General features: G+C 42.1%; 1 protein-coding gene across 2 annotated transcripts in view; it reads right to left on the reverse strand.

The window, feature by feature from the left end:
• Nucleotides 1–22,691, reverse strand: part of srrm3 (serine/arginine repetitive matrix 3) — a 72,229-nt gene that overhangs the window by 9,249 nt on the left and 40,289 nt on the right. For both annotated transcript variants that reach the window (XM_071460353.1, XM_071460354.1), the window contains exons 3-10: nt 15,932–16,033; nt 8,796–8,897; nt 8,119–8,199; nt 7,513–7,581; nt 4,861–4,896; nt 4,543–4,593; nt 3,855–3,962; nt 2,504–2,666 (exon numbers count right to left, since the gene is read on the reverse strand). In XM_071460353.1, coding sequence (XP_071316454.1) covers nt 2,504–2,666; nt 3,855–3,962; nt 4,543–4,593; nt 4,861–4,896; nt 7,513–7,581; nt 8,119–8,199; nt 8,796–8,897; nt 15,932–16,033 — 712 coding nt within the window. The remainder of the gene's footprint in view (nt 1–2,503; nt 2,667–3,854; nt 3,963–4,542; nt 4,594–4,860; nt 4,897–7,512; nt 7,582–8,118; nt 8,200–8,795; nt 8,898–15,931; nt 16,034–22,691) is intronic.

A 22,691-nucleotide genomic window follows, 5' to 3' on the forward strand; every position in this document is an offset into this window, starting at 1 on the left:
TATATAAATGAGACAGAAAGATTTGGGCATTTATTCATGGGTAAATACCACTTAAATTGAAAAGGAAACAAAGAAACAGTAATGACAGAGAAAAGAGAGAAAGAGATCAGATGAGACCTCATAGATACATGCAAGCTGGAGTGGAAAATAGGAGACATCAGTTCTCTGGAGGGAGTGTTTACAGGGTGATTGCCACCCATTTAGATGCTTATTCATCAGAAGAAGTTGGTCTCACAAGTGCTCCCTATGTCTAAGTGATGTCTTTTGTTTTATTTCAACATATTGGCTGCCATCCTATTACAGCTTTAATGATCCATTTACAGTGTGGAAGAGCAAGGCTGGTCTCAAAACAGCAGAAAGTCATGTAAATCTCATCACAGGCAGCATCTTTTAGATAATCAGAGCCTAACAGAAGCAAACAAGGAGCAGTTCATGTCTATAAAATTTTATGAGCGTATTGTGAACCGTGTGCTGTACTGCTTTCTTTCTTTCTTTCTTTCTTTTTTTTTGAAGAAAGAGTTGTAACCCATTCAGTACAAAGGGCCCACTCTGTGGCATGATATAGATTCAGGGCATGAATGATTCTGTGGAAGATTTAAAATGCCAAAATATAAAAAAACATCAAATAAAAAATAAAGTGAACACATTTCATTGAATTGTATTTTTTGTATGCATTAACTGTGTCACAGTTAATATATATATATATCTATATATATATAGATATATATATATATCTATATATATATATATAAAATAATTTAAAAGCAAAAATATTTAGATTTTACTACTGACTTTACATTTAGTAAAATTTTTCATTGGCCTATAAGCACTTTTGAGACTTCTCAGTTACAACTGTAACTAAATGTACAGTCAGTAGTAATGTCCCTGCAGCAGGCTAGCCTGCAGGAAGCAGTTTTAATGTTGTGTCCACCTGCGGTTCTGCTTCAAAGCTCCAAAGCTGTCGTAGGACAGTTGATTGTTTTTCATCTTGGCATGTGTGATGCATCTCATGAAAACTAATGACGGTGTTTGCATTTAGTACTGACAGGTCTATGCTGCGCTTTCCTGGACAACACTGAAATGCTATACACCTCGTCACTTTGATTTGAAAGACAGTAAAACAAAAAAATACATTTTTGATTCTCTTTTTAGATACTATACAGTAAAATCGTGACACACTAAATATGTGTTAATTTTGACTATTCTATTATATCAAAAACTTTTCTTTTCCTGTGAAGCATTGAAATATTTTGATCACTAAAAGATGAAGTCTAATTTAGCAGTTTCACCCTTACCCTCCTCTTTCTAATCTAACAATGTGGGTGACACCTATATCTCTACAGCTCTGTATCTCTATGTAAATAAGCCACACCCACTTTTGAGTGATCCAGTCACATCTGAAGAAATTGATTTAAATCTCTGTTTTAACTAAGCTTAACCACATATTCTGTTTCATGTAGAAAAATGTCACATTACTGAAGCTTCACTGTGATTTTAATGTGAAAATCCATGTCACAATAAAAAAAATAATTCATTCAGTTATTTAAGACAAAAAGCTAATGTTTTCCATTTAATTACAACAATACATGCCTACATAAAAGGAAATAGATATCCCACTGTGTACAGTATTTCAGTTTTTTTTTAAATTTATTTGATTTCTTTTTATTTTGGCATTTTAAATCTCCCGTACACCCCAGCCGCTGATACCTGGTATGGTGAGTTGCATTGTAGCTATATTTTGTTATAGTTCATTTTGGCATTCTTGGATCAGGACTTCTCACCAGGTAATTTGATTTGCAGTTAAAGGAGGAATTTTAAATTGCTATCACAAAGCACCATCAGGCTAATTAAGACTTACAAAAATTACAAAAGCTTTTATTCCTAGGAGCCATGTTTTCTTTTATATTTCTTCATGGACATGGACCTTTGGTGGGGGAGGGGCAAATATTTGAAGTAGACATGCCTGCACCTCACTCAACTTTTTTTTTTTGTCTTATGCCGTAGCAGGAACCCGCTTGGAAGAAACGACATCTTTTTGCTCATTCATTTGGAAACACTGTGTGCACAGTGTGGCTCATATTTCCATCCGTGGTGTGGTATGCTAATGCTGTGCTCTGACTCAGAGGATGTGTGCTGAACAGAAACACTAGAGCCTTGGTTGTCTTTGCTCCCTCCCTCCGTTACCGGGAAACAACAAGAACAAACAAAAACAAGATGGCAGAGGAGTCAAAGAGAGCCAGAAACAAAGCAGCAGGAGCGGCAAGTTTTACACAGGACAGAATTGTCTTTTACATGTCAAAAATAATAATATTAATAATAAAACTGTCCTGGAATAACTGATAAAAACAAAAAAAAAATCTTTCAGTATCAAAGGAGATGATAATTCATGTCAACCAACACAAAAGAGCAAGATAAAACTCATTCGTAAAGACTGTGGTAGATACCGTTGGAGTGGGTGAGGGGAAGGTGGGGGTGTGGGAGCAAAATAGAGGAGATTACATACATCGTGCCCTTTCTCGCCCTCGGCCTGGTTGAGTCTACTGGCTTTGCCGTTGCGGCTTCGCTGGGTGGGGTCCCCGTTGTGCCACGTGGCGGGGCTGTTGGGGCCCGGGGACAGTGAGGTGCCAGACGTCTTTTGTCCGTCCATCTTGTGCTTGGAGTTCAGTCTGGAGGAGCAGAGCCACACAGCAACATAAGGGGTGAAGCACAGCACAAACACAACGTGGTCAAAAATGTTCACTGTGACAAATACATTCGTGTCACATTTGTTGGTAAATTGTGACTTTACTGACCAAGTCCAGTGACTGGATTTATCAAAGTCCTGACAGTGAAATCTTGGAAGTGAAAAATAAAAGTTAAAATCCTTCACTTTTCTTCTAGGGGCGGGTTTGTTGTGACACATTTTAGTATTATCCAAAAAAAAAAACCAAAAAAGCTTCCGGACTGGATTTTGTACACATTCCGATAATATTTTGATGATTGTTCAATGATTATTCTCAATACAGATTCATCTTTCTCAGTTAAGCAATACAATTATCCAGTAAACCAACTGATTGTTTGGTGTATAAAAGTCCAAAAATTATGAAAAATGTCCAACAAAATATCCGAATGTCCAGGATGACCAACAATCCAAAACCCAAGGATATTACTTTTATCATAATAAAAACAGAGAAAATCAACAAATCTTCACAACTAGTAATCACGAAAAAGTGACTCAAATTGTGATTTGATTATCAAAATAATTGCAGATTAATTTTCTGTTGATCAACTAACTGGTTAATGAATTAATTGTTTCATCTGTACGTTCTTAAGTGTAAATAAATACAGATAAATACAGAAACTTTTTTTTTTTTTTTGAAAAAACACATTTCACAACAGAGTAGAAATCTTACTAACGGCCCCTTTTCATAGTTATTTGCCCTTGATAGTTGAAAAAATGTCCCAACATGTCAAAAAAAAGATAATAATGTAGGATGGTCCAACCAGCATCAGAACAAACCTGAACCTGAACAAACAACATATTCTGGTTTTTAAAGAGAAAAATAGGACCTGAATGTTCTGAGCTACATGAAATGACTAATGTTAGCAACAATGGCTGTTTTTTATCAAACTCTATGAAAGAGCAGATTGAGACATCACATTCATTTAAGTGGGGTTATTATAAGACATGCTGAGGAGCCCCATTTGTGTCCTAATCTATCCCCAGGGGCCGAGAGTAAAAGAGGGACTGACAGTCACCAGGGCAACCGCTCGACAGTCAGTAAAGTAACACCGGTGTGTGTGTGTGTGTGTGTGTGTGTGTGTGTGTGTGAAACCGAGTGTATGCGTGAATGTGTGTGTGTTGAGGAGTCTACCTGGCGGGAGATTTGGAGGTGCTGCGGGTGGAGGACAGGGAGGCGCTGCGGGAGCTACAGCAGCTGCCTTGACGCTGTGAACTCCTACCTGGGGTCTCACCAGGGGACCTGATGGATGACAACAAATGGACAAACACACCACACACACACACCCACACACACACACATACAGGCATACATATACATACACAAAGCCACGTGTATGTATGTATGCATATATCACAGGGAAACACACATGCCACAGCGAGTTCAGTAGTCAATCAACTGATATGTAAAGCAGGTCATGCACTGCCAAACATTTTTAATACAAGACAGGTATGTCAGTGAAATTGTTATGAACTCACACACAATAGTTGGGAGATGCACTCAGTGTGTTATCTTGTTAACATTCTCTGTGAGTCTGAGCCTGAGATAATGAGTGTAAAATACCAATATAAATTTATGAGGGACTGGATGTGATTCAGTGGCTGTGGTTGAGGGCTGAAATGATTGTTCACTGTTTGTTTTACTGTGTGCAGAGGACAAACTGTGCTGAAATTATTCTTAACGCAATGTATACTATATTTGTACAGAGCATCAGATAATGAGTGCGAGGCTTTACGAAAAAAAAGCAGATATATACTGTAGGTTCCTGTCAGCTCATCATTAACATGTAAATGATATTAGTGAGATTCTGTGTGCCCCTCACCTCTTTTTCTGTTTATTCTTGTCTTTGTGTTTGTTCTTTGGGCTGCCCGATCTGAAACAGATGTCATATGTAAGATAATGAAGCCGTGCCCATTAAAGCAGTGAAGATTCCCTCTGTAAAAACAGAACTCACTGCTCTGCTCGCCCATATGGATTTTTGACCAAAAACTAAACAGTAAAATAGGCAGAAAGAACAATAACACACAGCTTACATAAGAAAACTAATTTACAGCATTTGCTTTGCTGCACACAGTCATAAACAAGGTTGTTAACAGTGCTGATCTTGTTATGCTGTTGTGTTCTCGTCTTTCATACACACCTGTATCGCCTCTTTTTCCTGGAGCCAGATGCAGATCTACAGAAACAAAAACACCACAATCATTATAATGATGATTACATGACAGCTACATGAATCATTCATATACAGGACTGCAACTGTGGCCAAGGGGCCTGTGAAAAGATGCAGGTAATCCAGAAATGTACATTTGCATCAGTCCATGTTCCAGATTTGATGGCGTTTTTGGGAAATTACTTACGTCTTGGAATAGTTTCTGGGACATCCAAGGATGTATTTTGAACAACTGCTATAGGCTGATTTAAAATATATTTAAAATATAAATTTAAATCTATTCTGTGCTGTCATCAATCTTTGTGCCACACACTCCCTTTTTTTTAAACCATATTTTTATTGTCATATTTTCAAATTCACCCCAGAGAATATTGAGAGTGCATGAAGCTGCTGGAGGTGTCTAAGCTACACATGATTTGTGGAGTGAACAAATAATAGCTCATATTTTGGACAAGGTTGTTTGGAGAAAAATATTTGTGTATATTTGATGACAAATATGCTTCTACATATGAATGTAAACAGTACTATAAATATTACAAACACAGACGCTGACACACAAAGTGTTTTATCACATAAAATGAACATGTTGAAGATACTGTGCCAGCTAATAAACTGAATATTTCAGCATGTGTTTCTGCAGTTTTAATGATGTGCATGTGAGCCCCCTCTCCCTGTGCGGGCCAGTCTGAATCACATGCACACATCTATATGTGCAGAGATGTCCTCAGAGGGGCTCTCGCAGCAGGCTCTTCCAGTTGCTCTTCTACAGGTGCTGGATGCTACACTTATTTTATTATTATTTTATTATTTCTGGCTGTAGAAGCTGCAAAAAAGCAGGAGTAAGAAACTCTGAGTTTCTGTGGCAGTTTCTCTTAAACCATGGATTGAGTATAATGATGGGGCGGCCAGCCATTCCTCAGTCCTCAGCAACTGACACATCACCTCCATATTACTTTCACCCTCATTGCAGTTTCCATGGTGATTAGTCAGACTGGTCTGTGAGAGTTGTTGCTATTTTCCTGGAGAGCCCTTCATCTCCCCTGCTGTTTTACACACCTACAGCATGCAGCATGGAGTGGGAGGGAGCGGCAGCACAAAGTGTGTTGATTCCCTGAAAGGGGAGTAATAAAGCTGTCACAGTAATGTATGTGGCTGATATGTGACTCAGAGCTGTAGCCCCAGCATCAGCCCATGTTTCCCCACTGGAGGGAGTCATCTGGGGACCGCTGAATATGAGGTGATATTTTGGAGGGCTCATTATTCTTCTCCTCTCTCACACACTCTGGTCATAGCTAAATCCCTCACCCCTCCTTCGAATACAAGGGAGAAGATGTGAGACAAATATGCATCAAAAGGGGAGAGTATTATTTTACAGTGAGCTGTATCTTACAAACAAGCAGCGTTATGAATTTAAGCAGACCCTTCCCTCCTAAAGTGCACCTTAAAGAGGAGCATCAAAGTAGGCCGTCTCTGGGGGAGGAACCCTGCATGCTGCTCACCCCCTGCCTCATCTATACATTATTCATATAAAAACAGTACCTGCAATGCAGAGCAGCTTTGGTGTGGGGCTGGCAGGGAGGTGTGGGGGTGAGGGGAGAGGATGAGGGCGGCTCGGATGTGCGTGGATGGATGCGAGGTGGGAAACGAGCGGGGCAGTGCAGTGGTGCTCAGCAATTTGGTAAGAAGCTCATTTTTCTTGTGTTGTGCGCCCCCATGCAGGCTGGGTTATTAGAGCAACACATTTAGCCCCACTCCCCCCAAGTCAGGCGGAGAACGAGAGAAACTGGGGGAGGAGGGCACTCTACAATTGCTTATTGTGGTTATGATATCCTGAGGCATTGCACAGGTATCTGCTGATGAGCTCTTCTTGCTCTTTTCCTATCTCTTCCTCCCTTCTATCTTTCTTCTTATTGTCTTTCCAATCTTCTCTTCCTTCCTTCCTTTCTTCCATTCTCTTTCTTCTCTTTAATTTTCCTCCAGTCTTGTTTTCTATCATTACTGAAAGACCTCTCTTTCTCCTTCTTCCTTTCCTTCGTCCCTTTCTTTTTCCTCCTTTCATTTTTCCTTTTCTTCATCCTATCTTCCTTCCTGTCTTCCTGCAGTTCTTCCTTCTCTTCTTCCTGTCCCTTTTCTTCTTGGCGTCTTTCTTCCCATCCTTCTTCTTCTATGTCCTTCCTTTTTGTCTTCCTTAACCTTCCCTTTCTTCCTGTCTTCCTTTTCTTCATCCCATATCTCTTTGTGCTTTTATTCTTCCTTTCATCCTCTACTTATTCCCCTCCTTTTTCTTCCCTTTGTCTTCCCTCCCTTCCTGTTTCCATCCTTCCTTTCTACACAGTTACTGTTGAATCATTACATCAAGACACAAGATGTTACCTTGTTACCTACATGGGAAAACATATGAAACGAAATCAAAGAAAAGGGTCTTATATTTTTAATATCCCCCCAGTGTGCAGCTGTTTATTTACCTGATGTTTCCTGTAAGTGAAACATCAGACGTGTGACTACATCTCTGAACATCCATCACTGTGATGGCAGCTGTTGACAAACCCTTGAAAAGTCACAGAGTCTTTCTTGTGATGACATATCACTGATGATGCTCACGCTTGTTATGTACACACTCACCTGTCTCGCTTGTGTTTCTTCCCACTCTTTTTCTTCTTCTCTCTGCGAGTGGGTGAGGAGCTGCCAAACCTATTGATGGAGAGAGGGAGGACGTTTATTTCTCCAATGCCACGACTGCAAAATGAGCCTCAGATTGCTGCTAAATCGTGGCCTCTCGCTCGGCATCGTGTTACATTACATTACACCTCAGAGGGGTGAGCAAAGGTGTCATCCTATAGTAGCTCAGCTGAATTTTCTCATCAAGGTTCGCTTTGTGCCCAGCTCTATTCATCCTTCTGGCTTTCTCCACTTATTCTTTCTTCTCTTTACTACCTATCTACTTCCTCCTTCACACTCTCTCTTTCAGCCTCTCTCTCTCCTTTTGCTCACCTTGTCAAATGAAAATGGAAGATGAGACTATGCTTTGTTAATCACTCACTACAGATTTTTCTTTCCTCTCCACAACTGCAGTATCTGATGACTTGTTTGCAATAATCACACAAAAATAATTGGAATTCTCTTTCACAAAACCACAGAGTAATTATTCTGTCAACGAGGCTGGAAATAAAAAAAAAGAAAAGGGAGGAAAATCGAATGACTTCATCAGTGGAAGCTGTTTCCACTCACCGACTCCTTCGGCGGCCAGATTTCTTCTTCTTCCGTTTCTTTGGACGAGGGGATGGAGAGCTGCTTGATTTCCTCTTCACTCTGAATTGGCCACATAAAGACAGAAGGAGAGGGCGATCGAGATCGAGAGTGAGAAAGGCAGAAATAATTTACAAGTGATTGTTATAATAATAATTTTCAGAAGGAATACATTTCTGATTATAGTTATTTGCTGCTGTGCCAATAACAAGACGATAAGTGTATATTTTCTCATTTCTCATTTCCTTCTTCAGTTCATTCTGCCATAACACACAGTATTCATGCAATACCTCTTACAATGGAAACAGGAAATTGCTTCAAGGAAATTACACTTAGTCTTGTCAGCAAAGTGACACAGGCAGAAAGCACAAACTGGATGACCATCTGCATTATGGTTTTCCAACATAAATAATAATGGCTGTTTATCTCTGGGCACGCTGTTACTGGTCATGAGCTTTGCTAGTAGATTGAAGAGCCTTTCGGTCCTGATATCAGTTTTATGTTGATGGATATCATCAGAGAAAACACCCGAAGGCCATATGAAGGAGATAATAGATGGTTGATTTAATTCATCACTTGGGGTGTGAGAGCTGGTCAACAGTGTGTGTGTGTGTGTGTGTGTGTGTGTGTGTGTGTGTGTGTTTGAACATGTGCTTTACCTGTTGTCGCTGTGGTAATCATGGTCATAGTCTCCATCTTCATAGCCAGCCAACTCAGGGTCCTCTTCGTACTCATCAGGCTGATAGTGCAGGTGGTTGACCCTGAAAACACAAGAGTTGAGAATCATGAAGACCACGAAGACCCCTGGTCTCCATATAATTCTCAGTGTCATCGTCATCATCATCATCATCCTCATCGACCCTCAGACTTAAGACCAAGCGTCTCCAGTCATGCCAGCGGCTCACTGAGGTTGTAGCGGTGCTTTGAGCTAAATTCAAACATCAGGCTAGGATACTCACAGTGACAATGCTAACATGTTTAGCACGTTTAGCATAATGTTCACCATCTTAGTTCAGCATGTTAGCTCACTAACTATAGCCTGACCACTGCTGAATTGTTTAAGTTAATTCCGGTATCAATATTTTTGAGTTTAAAAAATCTGACTAAAATCTATTGCAATACCATATCAATGTACCGTATGCTAACAAAGTAGGACATTTTACAGTAGAAAATCAACTATGTGATAGTGACACTGTTTCTTAATGACCTCAAACAGATTTGACATTTCCTCATTGTACTTTCTTTTAACCAACATGTACCCTGATCCAATATATCTGCAATAAGCTAATATTAGTTGATATATCTGTCTAGCGCTAATGTTAACATTCACTAATAAGCACTAAACTCAGCTGAGGCTGATGGGAATGTGATTTTTTTTGAGTGCTTTAAGTATTGGAGAAATGACCTGATAATGGTGCTTTATAGAAAGTCATGGGATCACCAGAGTTCAATTACAGTACAATTCAACTCATAATAACTTATGAGGGTAATTATAACTTCTGATGTCAGACTGTCCACTTGAGAGAACTGTAGTGTCTCTGAGATGCTAATTGTAAACTGCTCTCGCTGGAATTTGTTATTTAGAGCAAAGACAGCTATGACCTTGTCCTGATTGCAGTTTGGTATAAGAGGCTGGTGGGGGAGGGGAGAGTTCAGCAGATCCTGTGTGTGGAGTCTGTTTCCTGGGCCCAGAATAAATCCAGTCAATGAAGACAACAGAGACTGACCAGTTTCTTTATTCATCACTCACACACTAAACTTTTTTCTGACTGCAATGTGTAATCTTCCCTCACCACCACCGTGAGAATATCATCATTTCTCACACACTGACAGTTTAGCTTGTCGGATTCATATCTTGTTTTTCACACACACAGTATTGTATATACAGATGGCAGCAGCCTCCTACCTAATCCTCCTTGCCCCACTGCCCCCTCTCCTCTTATGTGGCCTCCTCTGATCCACTAAATCTGACCTTGCTGGCTTAGAGAACGATAAAAAGAAACCCCACATTGCACTGATTTTTTTACCCCCTCGTAGTCCCATCACTGACCTTCATATCCCAGTAATGTTACAATCTCAGCAGGTCATGCTCTGGACTTTCTGGTATTTCTTACACAAATATGTAGCATATAGAAGTCTAGGTAGAGGTTATTTGGATCAGAGTGAAAATGACAATGAGTAATGAGTCATAACTTGGATGACTATCCATGCAGCCTCAATTAGTTAGAGAGAGATAAAAACCGACAGGAGTAATGAGATGAAGAGGTTGAAGTTCTGCATGAAAACAAGTTAACAAAGCAAGGCTAGTGCATGAAGTAAAGAGATCAAACACATATGGGGAACACTAAATTTAACACTGGGATAGAGAGGAGGAGTGATGTAGAAAAGACTAAATAAATGGTGTAAAGTATCTGGAGGAACAGAGTGGAGAGGCCTTGAGCAGGGAACAGGCCTGATGGTTTGTTAGAAGGAGTCGAGGAAACAGAGGGAAACAGAGCCCTTAATTGGCTGAGCACCACTGGGCACAGCAGGGAAGCCAAGTACCAGCAAAATAACCTCACTTCACAATGACAGCCCTTTCTGCACACATGCATTGAAAAGTGATTGAGTTCTGCACACACACACACACACACACACACACTGCGGCACTCGCTCTAATGAATAAACTTGCATTGCACAAATCATGGAAATTTGAACTTGAGCAACAAAAACAACTCAGAGAGGAGAAATCGACTGTCAGCAGTGTGAATGTGACAGAAAGTGGGAATTCAGCTTTAACGAGTTAAAAACTCATTAAGTTAGAAACTAGCTATGAGTGAATATTGACTAGATGGCATTTCAGATAAAGGATACACTGCAAATTGATAGAACTCTTCTTATCACTATATATAGGAGAATATCTAACTTTTGAATATTGTGCTGAGTGGAAGGAGACACACACACGATGCTCTGCAGAACAAAATCCTACACCCCTCACTCCCCACCCCCCACTTTTTCACTTTCGGTTCCTCACTAAATTCTCTTTCTACACACATCTTTTGGATTTTGCCTCCCAGGCTAAACACAGATTAGCCTGCAGACAAACTCTGAAACTCTGAAAAATAAAAATTTAATTCATATTTTTTTACAGTCAATATTCTTCTACCAAGATGTCATCAAACATTATCAAATATTACATATGGCAATAAAGGACAGTGTTCTTTGTGGTAATTATGCATGTACAATATTTATCTGTCACATAGGAAAAGGACTCGCTACATGTGATGTGAAGTAGGGTGTGATAATAATGCAGCATTTTACACTGCATTTCTAATGATTTTTATTGAACTGCCATTGATTAGAAAAACATATGACCACTTCTGTGACAATGTGCTGTTTTCTACACTGATACAAATGTGTAAAATATTGGTAGTGGCATTCACTTACTTTATTTTTTATTTATTTTTGTCCTACATCTAATTCATAGGAGGATGAAACCTTTACATTTGCAGAATTTATTGAATTTACATTTACAATCTGAATTTGGCCTTTTAAAAACAAAAATTCATTTTCGCAGCTGTTTAGCCTTTTGCCTCAGACTAGTGTCCCTGTAGGCCGGGAATGAAGCACACTGCCAAAATGGCAATTAACAACAATTGAAACTATCTAGTGGTTCCCATGCTTAGTCATTAGTGATAAATCAACTAATTCCCCATCCTGTCTCTAATCTCTTAATTGATACCATGCTTCAATATGCTGGAGACAATTGTCCAGCGTGGTTGTGATCAAGACAGCGTCCCTGTTAGGAAGATGAGTGAATGTCTCTGTGCTTAATGGTGCCCTGGTGAGGAGAGAGGCTCCCTAATTCAGCCTCTGTCCGTGGGACCTGGCAGTGATGGACTACGGCCAAGGCCCTCCTCAGGGCTGCGGCACAAAGTAGTGCAGATCATTCATATCCCCACTCAGACAGCACTCTGCCACATGAAGGTTCGGATATATTTCTATTGCTGCAGAGAGTTATGGTTTGTTATTCTGGGGGGAGGTAGGTGGAGGTCGGATTGATTACTCCTCAGGACGAGGGTGGAGGCAACTCTAGTGGCTGCTTTATGGTGGCCATATTAAGACGAAGGATTGACTGGGCTGGGAGTTTAAACTGAGCTGATCAATTCTGTGATCGTGGGGAAAGACCTTGATGTTCTGCATGCACCCAGATTAGATATCTGCATCGCAGTCATTTCTATTGAAATTAAATATAGTTCTGTTTCACAATGAAGAGACTTGGTCTCAGGCTTTCATCAGATATTGAACGACTATGTAAAGCCCAGTGCCAGATTCCCCATTGATCCAGCTCTGATCGGACAGCTTTGGTGTGTAAGTCTGACCAGCTCTGAGAGGCTTTACACACTGCATTCCTTCTCTCGCTCCATGTTCCCATCCATTCTGCAGGAAATCAATGAGGGACATTGGTAAACAGAGTTATGAGCCAGCACATCCATGCTCACTGCTGGCTGTTTATTGCTAGTGTGTGAGAGTATTAAGCTACAGCTGAGGGGCCTAGTCTGTCAATAGTACCAGTCCCTTTGGAAAAGATGGCATCTGAGTAAGACCTCCCAGCTGAGCAAACTCTAACAAACTGAAGGCAGCTGTACATTTCAGGCCAGGATAGAGGCTTGTATCCTTTAGCAAATCTGAAAATCTATATAACTATATCGACATCTGTGTAGCTTTGTTTTGATGTATATCTATTTTGGCGTGGCTAAAAATAAAAGACTCAAGCATTTCAGATAGATTTGCAACATCTTTCGAATTTCAATAAAATATCTAATGCAGGTAAAATGAAAATTAAAAAAAGATCTGAGGCCCAGAAACAAACCAGAGGTCTAGATTCAGAGACACAGTGCCAAGACACAGCCGAGCCATTCATATGAAATCACTGACATTCCTATGTGGCTGTTTACCACAGTGATTGAAGGCCTCATAAACTCACATTAAGTGACTTGAGGGTCTCCTGATGTATTACCTAATAATGCAGGGGAATGCTGATCTGTTTATTATTGGTGGCAGTGAGTATCAGGGGAGTCAGGATCAGACAGGGCCGACAGTACAGCTTTGACCTGGGGGACCGAGGGCATCCTTGCTATAATGCTCCAGATTTAGGAACTCCACTTAAAAAAGTCACAATGCTGAGCAGAGGGACACACTGCAGATTACTCCAGAAGGATCATAGGTTATGTTTGTGTGTGTGTGTGTGTGTGTGTATGTGTCTGGCCTGTCTGAGTATAGATGGTGTGGAGAAGCGGAGGGATAAAAAGCCTGCAAATTACAACCTTCTTCAATTTTCCACATCAAGGGCTTTCTGCTGGAGGAAAGTTGCAGAATTTAAGGCAAGTTGTGAAAATCTTAAATTGACCTGACTCAGAAGTGCCCTTCAGAGTGAACTCATGTGAAAAGCAAAACAAATAAAACTTGCTGTATCTTTGTAGTTTGCTTTCTCTGGGCCATAAGTGTATTACATTCCTCCTTCTGTACATCACCGTCCTCTACAGCTCCCTCCTCGGTTCAGCGTGATCTAGTTTAAATGTCAGACACCAGCTGAGGTGCAGAGGAGGGAGAATCATTTGTCCTGTCTGTGAGACAGGAAGCATCAACGTCATTACCAGTCATTAGTTCACAGATGGCGGGTCATGTAGCCACTGCCATACTGCCTCTCTCACTCATTCACACGTACGGTACGATGGTCTGACTCAGGAGCATCACCACACCCACTTCCTGCTGTTGCTGTTTCTCAGGTTTTTCAGGGCTGAATCAGTGGCCCCTGTGAGAGAGTGTGTGTGTGTGTGTGTGTGTGTGTGTGTGTGTGTGTGTGTGTGTGTATGTCTTTTTGGGATCTGGACGACAATTATACATGGATCCATTCCTTTTGATTCCTGTAATTCCATCTGTGCGTGCCTCAGATGAGACGTTCTGCCCCCCACCTCGCACTCATAGCTACACTGTGGCTCAACACTGCACAAATTGACAATTATCATGCCAGCCTTCGTCTCATTGGCTTCCAGCAGAGTTTGGAATAAACTTTAAAATGCTGCTGATTATTATTTTTTAAGAACTGGGGTTCAACCATTCCCTGTGTATTCAGAAGGAGGCATTACCGGTCAAAAGCCAGGGATGCAAATTAAAATTTATTGCCCCTTTGCAATATTGTTTGTAACTGACAGACATTATTAGACTGGCAGGCCATTTCTCATCACTTCCCTCAAAATCCATTTCTGTTTGCATTTGTTATTTATTGCTGTCTAGTTTCATTAGATTCACTTGTTACAAAGCCTTTGTGATCATACAACATAAAAATCTTTGGGTTCCTCCTAAATTTGCTGAAGAAAGTTGTGTGAGTTAAGGAGAGGGAGGTAAGGTGAATAACACTGAGGGTGTAAACGAATGTAAATGCATTATTTGGATTTGCACAGATAATGTGCTCTGAACAAAAATACAGCTTCATTTTTCCTTCATAACCAGTTTTCACCATTAGTGGGGCAGTGCAGGATAAAGCTTGGCGGATGATTCAGACGTGTTATTTTTTACCTCCAGATCCCATTAAACTCTGGCACCTTGACAGTAGACTGGAAACTGACAAGTTGAAGTTAGGGACCTTATTTAAAGAGCACGAACAATTTTCACTGATGCTTCAAACAAACTTTGCTTTCATCTGGTCCTCTTCCAATAATGTTTGACTTTTGAACTGCTGTTCTGTTTAGCTCTTATTTAGACTCACATCTGACTGGAATACAAACCAGGTTTAATTGTTTGACTGATTCACATACATGGTTATGTTGTTGGCAGCTGAGTTTATAGATACACAGATGAGGAGAATAAATGAAGTAGAAACAACTTCTGATATAGGTCATGCCCTTGTGACGACCCTCTCCACCCTCCCTCTATGTACCCGTTGCTTCCTTTGTGTGCAGCTGCCTTCTGCTTTCTTCAGCAAACCTGGGTTCATTAAAAACCATGATGGAGCTCAGTTCAGGTTCTCTCTCCTCCCTGAAGCACCCATTTGGTTTTGGTTGACGTTGTGTTTATGTTGCTGCACCATACAACATTGTGCTCACTCATGCACCACTTACACTGATGATCTTTCAGACTACACATGCCATTGTTAGTTTACATTCTCTCTTTAAATTTTAATCAAACATTTATTGATGGGCTTGATAGTGTGCGTCTCCCTCTGCTGTGATGGCCGTGCGGCCCGGTTTGTAAAACCCTCTTCCAGCATAAATCTGAACACCAGTGGAAAGTAAGTACATTTATTCAGTTTCGAGGTACTTCAACTCTACTTGAGTATTTTCATTATCTGCTGCTTTATGCTTCAACTCCACCACCTTTCAGATGTAAATATTGTACATTTTATTTCATTGAATACATTTGGTTACCAGTTACTTTGCAGATTAAGGACACAAAATATAATCAACAAATAAATTATGATGTACGATAACAGGCTAAGATATGACATGATATGAGCAGTATTTAAAGGGGTTAAATCTAGCCTCAACTTTACAATTGGAAGTTCAGTAACATATATTATCCTGAACTGGACCATTCTGCCTAATTAGCACTTTTACTTCTGATTATTTAAGTATAATTTCATGTCTATACTTTTGTACTTTAAGTAAAATTTTGAATGTAGAACAGAGTATTTCTGCAGTGTAACATTGCTACTTTTACTTCAGTAAAAGTACATCTTCCACCACTGCCAAGCACAGATTCAGATAACTCCTAATGCACACATCGCAGACAGTAAACCTGATGTAAGGTGACTTACACTGGTTGCGTGTGTGAGCCTTCTCTGGTGATAACGCCCTCTTTGTCCATCAGCATCTGTCTGAATGTGCTCACTTTCTGTCGAATCTCTTCTTCTGTGTACCTGAGGAGGGACATGAAGACATAACAGTTAGTGAAGGAACACAGACACTCATCAGTGAGCTGCAGCTTCGACGACTCGCTTCAGTGGAGAGCAGACAAGGGTGAAGTGAATTCTTCTCAGTGTTAACCGCAGACTGTGTGAACACCTATGAAGATACTGCAAGTTGAAGCAGCAGCCTGTGATGATGGTCCTGAATGCAGCAGGGCAACCGGTGAAGCTAATTGTCATCTGTCATAACTGCCAGTGGCTCGTGTAGGAGCCGTGTCAAACACTGCTATCACGCAGCGTCTGAGCAAATGTCAAAGACTGTCTCCTGACCGTGTCCTGACCAAACATCACACTCAGCTGAATGATGTATATTCTGATGACTCACTGTCAACCTCTCCTGACCCTGGCCAGTTACTTGTTCAGGCTTGGGCTGCGTGTCCATGTTTTATTCTGCAGGCAGGCGCTGTGTCACTCGCTGAGTTGAGAGGACCTGAGGGGCAGAGTGAGGAGCTTTAAACAAGCTGACACAGACAGAGCACTGACGACCGCTGCAGTAGCACACAGGAAATTACTGTCTGTGTCACATTACAGATCTGTATTCATATTTTCTAACTGGTAAAATCTGGCTTTCTCCATTTCAGGTGTATTGTGGCGGTCAGGGGGTGCAGCAGAAGAGCATCACAGTGGTCAGTTGCTTAGTGCAAAAGATAATACATGAATCAACACTGCCTATAGTTGTTTGGGCTGCATCCTCCCTGTTTGTGAGCAACATGACAAACTCTGACCACAGGCCTGCCACTGCACAAGAGGTGACAGCCCTGCAGGGACACAGTAATGATTCACACAGTCTGTCTGAACAAGCACAACAGAGGGAATGAAGTTGATTCTGTCCTTTTCTATTCCACAAATACTCAGAGTGTGCTCTGTGACAGTACATGGCCCTTTCAATGTACTGCACACTGAGCTAAACTCCTGGTTGTTAAAACCATCTTACACCATCTCCACATTCTGCTCTGGCACTGGTAATGAGCTGTAATGAGCTACAGAGACACAGAAACATGAAGGGAGAGAGGAGGACTGAGGAGGCAGGGGAAAAGGCAGAGAAATAATAAAGCCGTGAAAGCATGGCCAAGAGCCAGACATGACAGAGCTAGACTGACTGGAAACCTCCACCATTAATAATATAGTGCTCACATCAAATTCAACAAGAGATGTAGCTTCATATTTAGAGAATAGATGTGAGAGCAGCATCAGTCTTTCAACTCAGTAAAGAAGTGCATTTTCCAAACTGTCCCACTCTAGCTGCAGCTCATGGCAGGAAAAATCATTATCCCTGTAAAAGCTGCTAAAACAAATTATGAACTGAATGTAATAAAGAAGCTCTTCATCACACCTACAGTATACACCTACAGCATATGAGATACATCACATGGGTGAAAGTACGTGGACACCCCCGTATATGATTGCTGAACATCTCATTCCGATACGTGGACAATAAATCAGCAGCCTCCACTCCTCTGGGCGTGTCGGCTCACTTATCAACATGCTCAGCGGTCGGAGCTACAGCAGAGGGTGTGACACATGGAGGCAATTCATGCTCCTTAAAACCCTCAGCGCCCGACCGCAGCAATTTGCATCAGAAGTTGTTCTCAATCAAATCTCAACACACAGATATTACACACATATTTTTAAGATCCGGTGTGACTTCCTGAGGATATCATGTGTTTGCATTATGTGCATTGTGAATGAAGGTAAATCTGTTTTGAAATCATAGAAAAAAAGATGCTTCATATAACTTCAAAACCTGCACTGGAAAGAGCAAACTTTTAATGCTGCCTGTTTACCAAAATGTAAACATATACAGACATAAAAAAAAGCCTCCCGGGCTCCATGGTATACTCCCTGCTTACATTCCCCTGCAGTTGTCTCAGGTCTGGGTCTGGTTCTGCAGAACCAGATGAAAACTACACAGAAGACATTTGTACATGTTCTGTTATTAATTTTCCTGCTTAATAAGTGATAACGTCTGACGAGTTCAGAGGAGCTGTCCATCACTCAGTGCTGAAACATTCAGATTCTCTGTCCCTCTCTTAGCTGCAGCTGGTTGCAGGACCAGCTCTATAAGCTGGATTGTAAATGAACCAGTGGCTCATTTCAGCGTGGGAATGACATTAGTCTGTGGAGTGTTTACTTTTCTCAGATTAAATATAGCAGCGGATTCCATGTATTTGTAGCTGTGCGCTATCAGCACATTGACAGTGCAGAGAATGAGATTAGGAGAAGCGTGATGGAGAGCTGTAAAAGCCGGAGGATGGCCCAAAAGAGAAGAAGCCTGCCGGCATGACAGCACCATCAGGTCCCGCTGTATGGCAATCTCTCAGCCCAGCGGCTGTCCACTCTGCACAATGGAGGCCACATACACACACTTTATGTTCAGGGCTTTCTGTGCACGGCAGAGGAGCCGTCACCATACGTTAGCTGCTTCCTATGGCTGCTTCCCGACAACTCCACAGCAGTCGCTGCATGCTTTCAGCGGTCAGCTCTGGATCAAAGGAGGGTGTACAATAGATAAAAGGGTGAGAAGGCTCAGAGAGGATACTGGCTGTGGAAATGAATGTGTTCTGGACATACATGCGCCATGACTGTTGGGCTTTCTCCTCCACATTGTGCTGATGATGGTAGGGATGTTAGCGCCTGCAGCTACCTCTGTTGACAGTGCAGTTGAAGCAAGAATAGAGGAGTCAGAACTTGTGGGGTTAAAGCCTCTGTTGACTCCTGGCCTTCAGAATCGCCTACTCCTCTTTCTTCCCACTGAATTGATGGATTCTGTAGCACAGCGCAGCTTCACAGCATGAAGCACAGCAAAGTTTGTTTCTTTTTGATCGGTCTTGCTTCCTAACCAAACTCAGAGAGTGTGTGCCCAGCACTGGTGCTGCTTCAAACATAAAGCCTGGGGTTTAGAAATATGGTTCTAGGAGAATCCCCTACAGCCCCTGAGTGCCTGCAGGAAACCTGGTGAACTGCTGGCAGGTTCTCCCACAGAGATAAAAATCTATGGACATCTATGGCATCTATAAGTGTAAAGAAAAAACGACCACGTTGACGTGAGACTGAAAACTCTTTCTTTCTTGATGGCCAAACTTTTGAGATACATTTAAGATAAGTGAGGAAGGAAAAATCCATAAAGAGCTCTGAATCAATCTGTGGAAATGGCCACATATTGGACATTTGTCAGAATCTATTAGGAGAAGCAGACTAAAACAACACATCTCTCCTGTGCACATTTAATTAGCACTTCTTGCAGTTGTAAAGGTAGCTGCTTTCTGCTTAACACACCATCTGTTCTGCCCTGACACGGTGCAGAGGAGGGGCTGACTGGAGTGGTCACTCTCAGCAAGCCTGCATAACACTGAATTCAAATTAAAATGAATGTTAAACTGTGCAGGGCACTTGTATATTTTCATTTGTGAGTGTATGTGTGTGTTGGTGTATGTGTATGAGGTGGGACGCTGCAGAGGCCAGAGCTTGCCAAGTGGAGCCAAATGAAAGCCATTTAGCCCAGACCCATTGCCTACAGCATGCAAAGACCCAGTGATTTGGACAGAGAGAGACAGGGGACATCGATCAGAGTGAGGGGCTTCCCACTACCCCAGGCATGAAAAATCACCACGATTAAAGAACTTGATTGGAGTAATTAGACAGCTCCGAGCACCCACAGATTTCCCCCATTAACTCATGATCCTGGAAAATGAATAGCTGTGGCCCAGAGACCATCTTTACACTGATAGTCATCGATTTGATGAGAACGTGCCTACGTGTGTGTGTGCGTGTGTGTGTGCGTGCGCTCCTCCTGACTGCCAGGGATGTCTCTGCATTTGGTATCTGAAGAGCCTTTTTTCCACAAGTCGTCCCCAGGCGCTGCCGTACACCTATGAAACTCTGCAGCCATCAATCCCGCTGCAGAGAGCACAGAGGCAAAGTGACGCCAATGTAGTTAGTAAGATTGAATGGTGCTGGGAACACGGGAAGGCAAGCCTGAACACCCCCACATTTCTATTTCAGGGGCAGAATTAAAAAGACTTACCGAGAGCCACAGTGGTTTAACTCTCATGTGGAGAGGATTTTCAATTGATGCTCTCTAGAGTCATAGATTTTCTGGTTAGATAACACGTAACCAGACCAAAAGCGGCAAAGAAAGAGTCCACCTTTCTCTCACTATATAAAGCTGCCCTTTTCACCTCCCCACTGTGTAAGCAGATCAGTGGCTGGAGCACCACAATCTGCCGTTGCTGCTCTTTCTGATTGCTCATCGTCTCTACGACCTCCTGTAACAACGGCATTTGAAGCCGTTATGTCTTGCATAGACCTTCTGTGGAGGCTTGGGAGCCCCACGGTGTAAAATGGGTCATTGTTCCCGAGATGCTTTCCCTTCCAATTTTCAGTCTTATAGGTCACAGGCTTATCGTCTTATGATGCAGGCTTTGGCTCGCAGGAAAAGCTCCATCAGAGCAGAGATAGTTGTTTGCTCTGGTCTTAGAGGCTCTGAGAGCAGCTCTCTTAATAAGATCCTATAGCCACTCATATGTCTTGCAATTCAAAGTGTCACTGCAGATGTTACTAAAGCAATATGGTAGCAGTCCCAGGCCATCTTTTTCCTGTCTTGTTCTGATTTGATTTGCTTGTTTGCCTTAATGTGCAAAATTCAGTTATACATTCCTGTGTTTTTGTGCATTTTAGTGCTTGTGCCAGGCTACACCTCTCTAATCAGCTTTAAAACAACAGATACTTAGTTTTCAATACAAACTTGCACATCTAATTTTTCTGCTTGGTGAAGCAGGAACAACAATATCTTCTCTCTTCCTGCTTATTTAAACAGCTCCTTTTACTGGTGGCACTCACCGTTTTATGCATGAACTAGACAGACGTAGCGCACTCTCTGTTTAATGTGTGTGTGCTTTGTGCAGATGCGGTCTGTGTGTTTAAAGGGAGCCTGCAGTTTAGACTGAGCGAGGCCCTGTGAAGAGAGCTCATTAAAGAGCTGGAAAAAGGCTCAGGCGCCACAGGAGTTTGAATCATGCACAATCATTATGGCTCAATTAGCGTGGAAAAATGTCCATGAAATAGAGTCTGAACCCTTGTATGCAGAGCAGACCTTGAGCTTAAAATAAGTGAGTCAGTGAGTTTTGTTATCATAAGGTGCCCAGAGTTGTTGAAAAGTAGACACCATCTCCCTCCAAGAGCTCCTCAAGCAGGTCATGCCTCACGCTCTTCCAGACAGATGTCATGTATAAATGGCCCCATGCACGAAACCTCCAACCCAGCTAATATACATAAAAGGGCAGTGTTCCCTGCAGCGGCGGAGCACTCAATGCACCAGTGAATGGGGGATGCTGCCAGGTCTTGGACAGCAAAATGAACAGACTCCTTTAATTGCCGAGCCTGTCTAATTGGCTCCCAGGGTGAGGCCATCACTCATGACAGACTATTTATCCTGGTCTTATCTCTGGAGAGGAGCATGGCTGGATTGAGGGGGGTGGTGTGTCAAAGAAAGGAGGGGAGTGTCTGTAATGCTGTCAGGGTTACAGAAGGAGGCAGACGTCCAACTGCCCCCCCCCCAACCTAATCCTTCACCGAGGCCTCAGTTGGGACAGGGACTCACGGGTGACGTAGTAGCTTGGCCCTTTGTCTTAAATCCACAACAAACGAAAACAGACTCCAGCCACCATCTTAATTGTGTCCAATGCCTGGCACTGCTCTCCCTCTCTACCCCTGTGTTTCATCCCCCTGCTCTATCCCTTAATCCTGCACACATGCACACACGCTCTCATTTAAAGAGGCACATTAGAAATTGGAGAGGCAGGGTGAGCTCTGCTGAGCCAAGCTGGCAAATGAGATTCTCCTTTTATTATAGCTTAACAAGATGAGTTGAGTCTGTCCAGAGTTTTAACACTCAGCTGAGTGGTCGCCGTCCTTCAAGTGCGACCGTCTGCCAGCCGAGCCCGTGCAGGCGGAGGAGTGTGTGGAGCTGCTCAGTGTGGGCTTCTGGTCCACTTGTATTCTGTCATCATTAGCCAAGCTGCTTCCTGCCACTACACTCTTCCACCAGACATCATGGCTCTTTTACATCGCTGTCAAACCAGAGGCGACTATGTCTACTCCAGCGCAGGGGACGAGTGGACATTGACAGATGGCAACTTTCAGCTACTTCACTTTGCCATAGCTCCACCATTACCCTGCAGTCTTAATGAGGCCCTACTGCCTGACAAACCCAGTCATGCTCAGGGAAGGAGAGAAGGGTAAACGAGTGGGTAGACAATGAAACTTTCATCCATCTATCTCCCTCTTCTCACCCCCCCAACCACCACCTCTCCTCACTAAACTGGAACAATCAGCAGCAGTAAAAGTAGCTTTGGGAAATACTGCAACAGAAGTGACCTCAGGAATTTTTAATTTGATAAAACACAGATCCCACATCCTGACATTCAAGTTGGTGCCTGTCTCTTCTCATATCTCGCCTTAACCAAAAGAGAAGATCCCTCGCTAATTAGCTTGCCCTTTATTTAATTAAATCACCCTAATCTATCAAGGATTAGCAGGATTTCTATTATGACAAATGTGATTCGAGTAAAATGTCACCAGGTATCAGTGGGAAAGTGAGTTTTCTCTGTAT

The sequence above is a fragment of the Trachinotus anak genome, unplaced genomic scaffold (assembly GCF_046630095.1).
Source record: "Trachinotus anak isolate AG129_WGS33_773 ecotype Australia unplaced genomic scaffold, CSIRO_AGI_Tana_v1 ptg000024l, whole genome shotgun sequence".
Taxonomy (NCBI): domain Eukaryota; kingdom Metazoa; phylum Chordata; class Actinopteri; order Carangiformes; family Carangidae; genus Trachinotus; species Trachinotus anak.